This window comes from Histoplasma capsulatum, genomic scaffold (assembly GCF_000149585.1).
Source record: "Histoplasma capsulatum NAm1 scaffold_105 genomic scaffold, whole genome shotgun sequence".
Lineage (NCBI taxonomy): Eukaryota > Fungi > Ascomycota > Eurotiomycetes > Onygenales > Ajellomycetaceae > Histoplasma > Histoplasma mississippiense.
In genome coordinates, this window is record NW_001813877.1 from 1 (window position 1) to 2121 (window position 2121).

A 2121-nucleotide genomic window follows, 5' to 3' on the forward strand; every position below is an offset into this window, starting at 1 on the left:
TTGTTCCGGGCGCGGGACATGCGGTCCCAAATTGTGGCATACCGAGTGTGGCAACCCATCATTGAAGGGTCAGAGTACGATGGGCTCAACCGATGGTTTCAAGCACCCAGCGTGGTCAGGTTCATCCAGGACCGCATGAGATGGACGGGAGAAGGTAAGGGGGTGGTGTACTGCCAGGCAGTGAATCAGGTCACGATGATGGCAAGCACATTGAGATGCGGGGCATATCACCACCACCAGATCAACAAGGCCGGCATACTGGAGTGTTTCCAGCAAGGTCAACACCAGGTCATCGTGGCGACAAGTGCACTGGGCATGGGAATCGACATCCCCAACATCCGCAGCATCATCCACGTCGGACGGCCGCGATCATTGCTGGATTATGGACAGGAGAGCGGGCGTGCAGGGCGTGATGGACAGGCCAGTGAAGCCATCATCATTGAGCCCGAGGGTATCAGTGCAGCAATGATATGGTCAAGAAAGGATGCACCATCACTGCTGGACCAGAAGCTGGTTGAACGGTACATGCAGGCAGGGGGTGAGGGGGGTGATGAACCGATGGCTCGATGTCGACGGGTGGTGCTGGACCGGTACCTGGACGGGGAAGTGGAGGATTACATGAGACGGCACTGCGGTGATCGACACACAGGGGAGTCCCAGTGTGACGGGTGCGATGTGGAGTGGGAGGCCAGGGAGGCCGTGTTCACCCCCAGCCCAGGTGGCACGCCCACGCCCACACCCAGTCCAGGCTACAGTTCAAGAGCAACAGCCAAGGATGACTCCAGCGAGGATGAAACCAGCCAGGAGTCAGAGATGGAGAGCCAGCAGGGTGAAACCCACATCAGATTCAACGGCACATGCAGTCCCAGAATGGCCAGAAGTGTGAGCAAGAGCACAGACGACAACATAAATGAAAGCATCACCAAGAATGAAGCTTCAACTTCAGGCGGGAGCAGCCCGGGTCAATGGAACAAGCAAGAGTCAAGTGAAATCAGTGAAGACACCAGGGGCATCCCATCAACAACCAGACAGACATTCCACAAGCAGGATGTCCGTCGGGGCCGGTTCATCATCACACACCAGCAGCGAGGGCAGAGGGCATTGATGGATGAGGAGGTTTTAGTGGAAGAGGCGCAGAGGTGGAAGGATCAGTGTTTGATATGTGCAAGTCGCAAGCGTGAGTTTGACCATGAGCTGTACCAGTGTCCCCACGAGGAGAGCCAGGAGGCGAAGAGATGGATGATGACAGTGCGGAGCAAGATCAAATACACACGGTATTCCGGGTGCTTCCGATGCGGGATGCCGCAGTCCATATGCAACAGCTGGAAGACACAGAGACAGTGTCCGTACAGGGGATTTTTGATCCCGACGGTGGCAATGATGATGTATGGGTGTCATGCAGGGCAGATGAAGCAGGCGTGGAGACAGCGGCTGAGAGAGTTCAATGTGGATGCAGATGATCAGGAGGCGGTGATTGAATTTTTGAGACAGAAGGTTGAGGGGCAGGGCATGGAGCACAACCGGCTGGTGGAGATGGTTTGTTGGCTGCGAGGGATATATCAGGAGGCAGAGAGGGGGAAGATCGAGTCAGAGGGTACAGAGGTCAAGTGATATCATGGGTGAGGGGCACATCACGGGTGAGAGGCACCACAGGAGGATGAAAGATGTATATATATATAAAGGCAGGTGAAGCAAGAGACAGAGGGTAAAGGGATATAACATCAAGAGAAAGTAGATCAGGTTCAAAGGATCAGTTTCAAACAGTATCATCCCATATGATAATGGGTCAGGGTCAGGGTTACAAAGAGTGAGGGTAGAGGCTGGGGGGGAGGATGAGGTGGTCAGAGTCAGGGTTAGGGTTGAAAAAGAGTGAGGCTAGAGACAGGGGTGGGCAGTGAGACATGTTGATTATGCTGCCGCCCCAGGAGCGGTAGAGCTTGCTTTCTGCACGTGTGCTGAATTGTGGACCTTCTGTTGTCGAACAGTTAGCTTTTGACCTCCTTTCGAAATACAAGCTTGTAAATAATGGAGGAGTGCAATAAGGCCGTACCCATGCATATGAGTGTGCCGCGGTCATGAAGCACAACGCCATCCCCTTCCAAGCTATGCCCACATGCCCGC

At 54.4% G+C, this 2121-nt stretch overlaps 1 protein-coding gene across 1 annotated transcript; it reads left to right on the forward strand.

Moving 5' to 3' along the window:
* Positions 1–195: 195 nt before the first annotated feature.
* Positions 196–1611, forward strand: HCAG_09239 (predicted protein; the record flags this gene model as incomplete). Its single annotated transcript, XM_001535778.1, has 1 exon — positions 196–1611. One exon carries the CDS (start codon positions 196–198, stop codon positions 1609–1611), a length of 1416 nt encoding a protein of 471 aa, XP_001535828.1.
* Between the last annotated feature and the right edge of the window lie 510 nt (positions 1612–2121).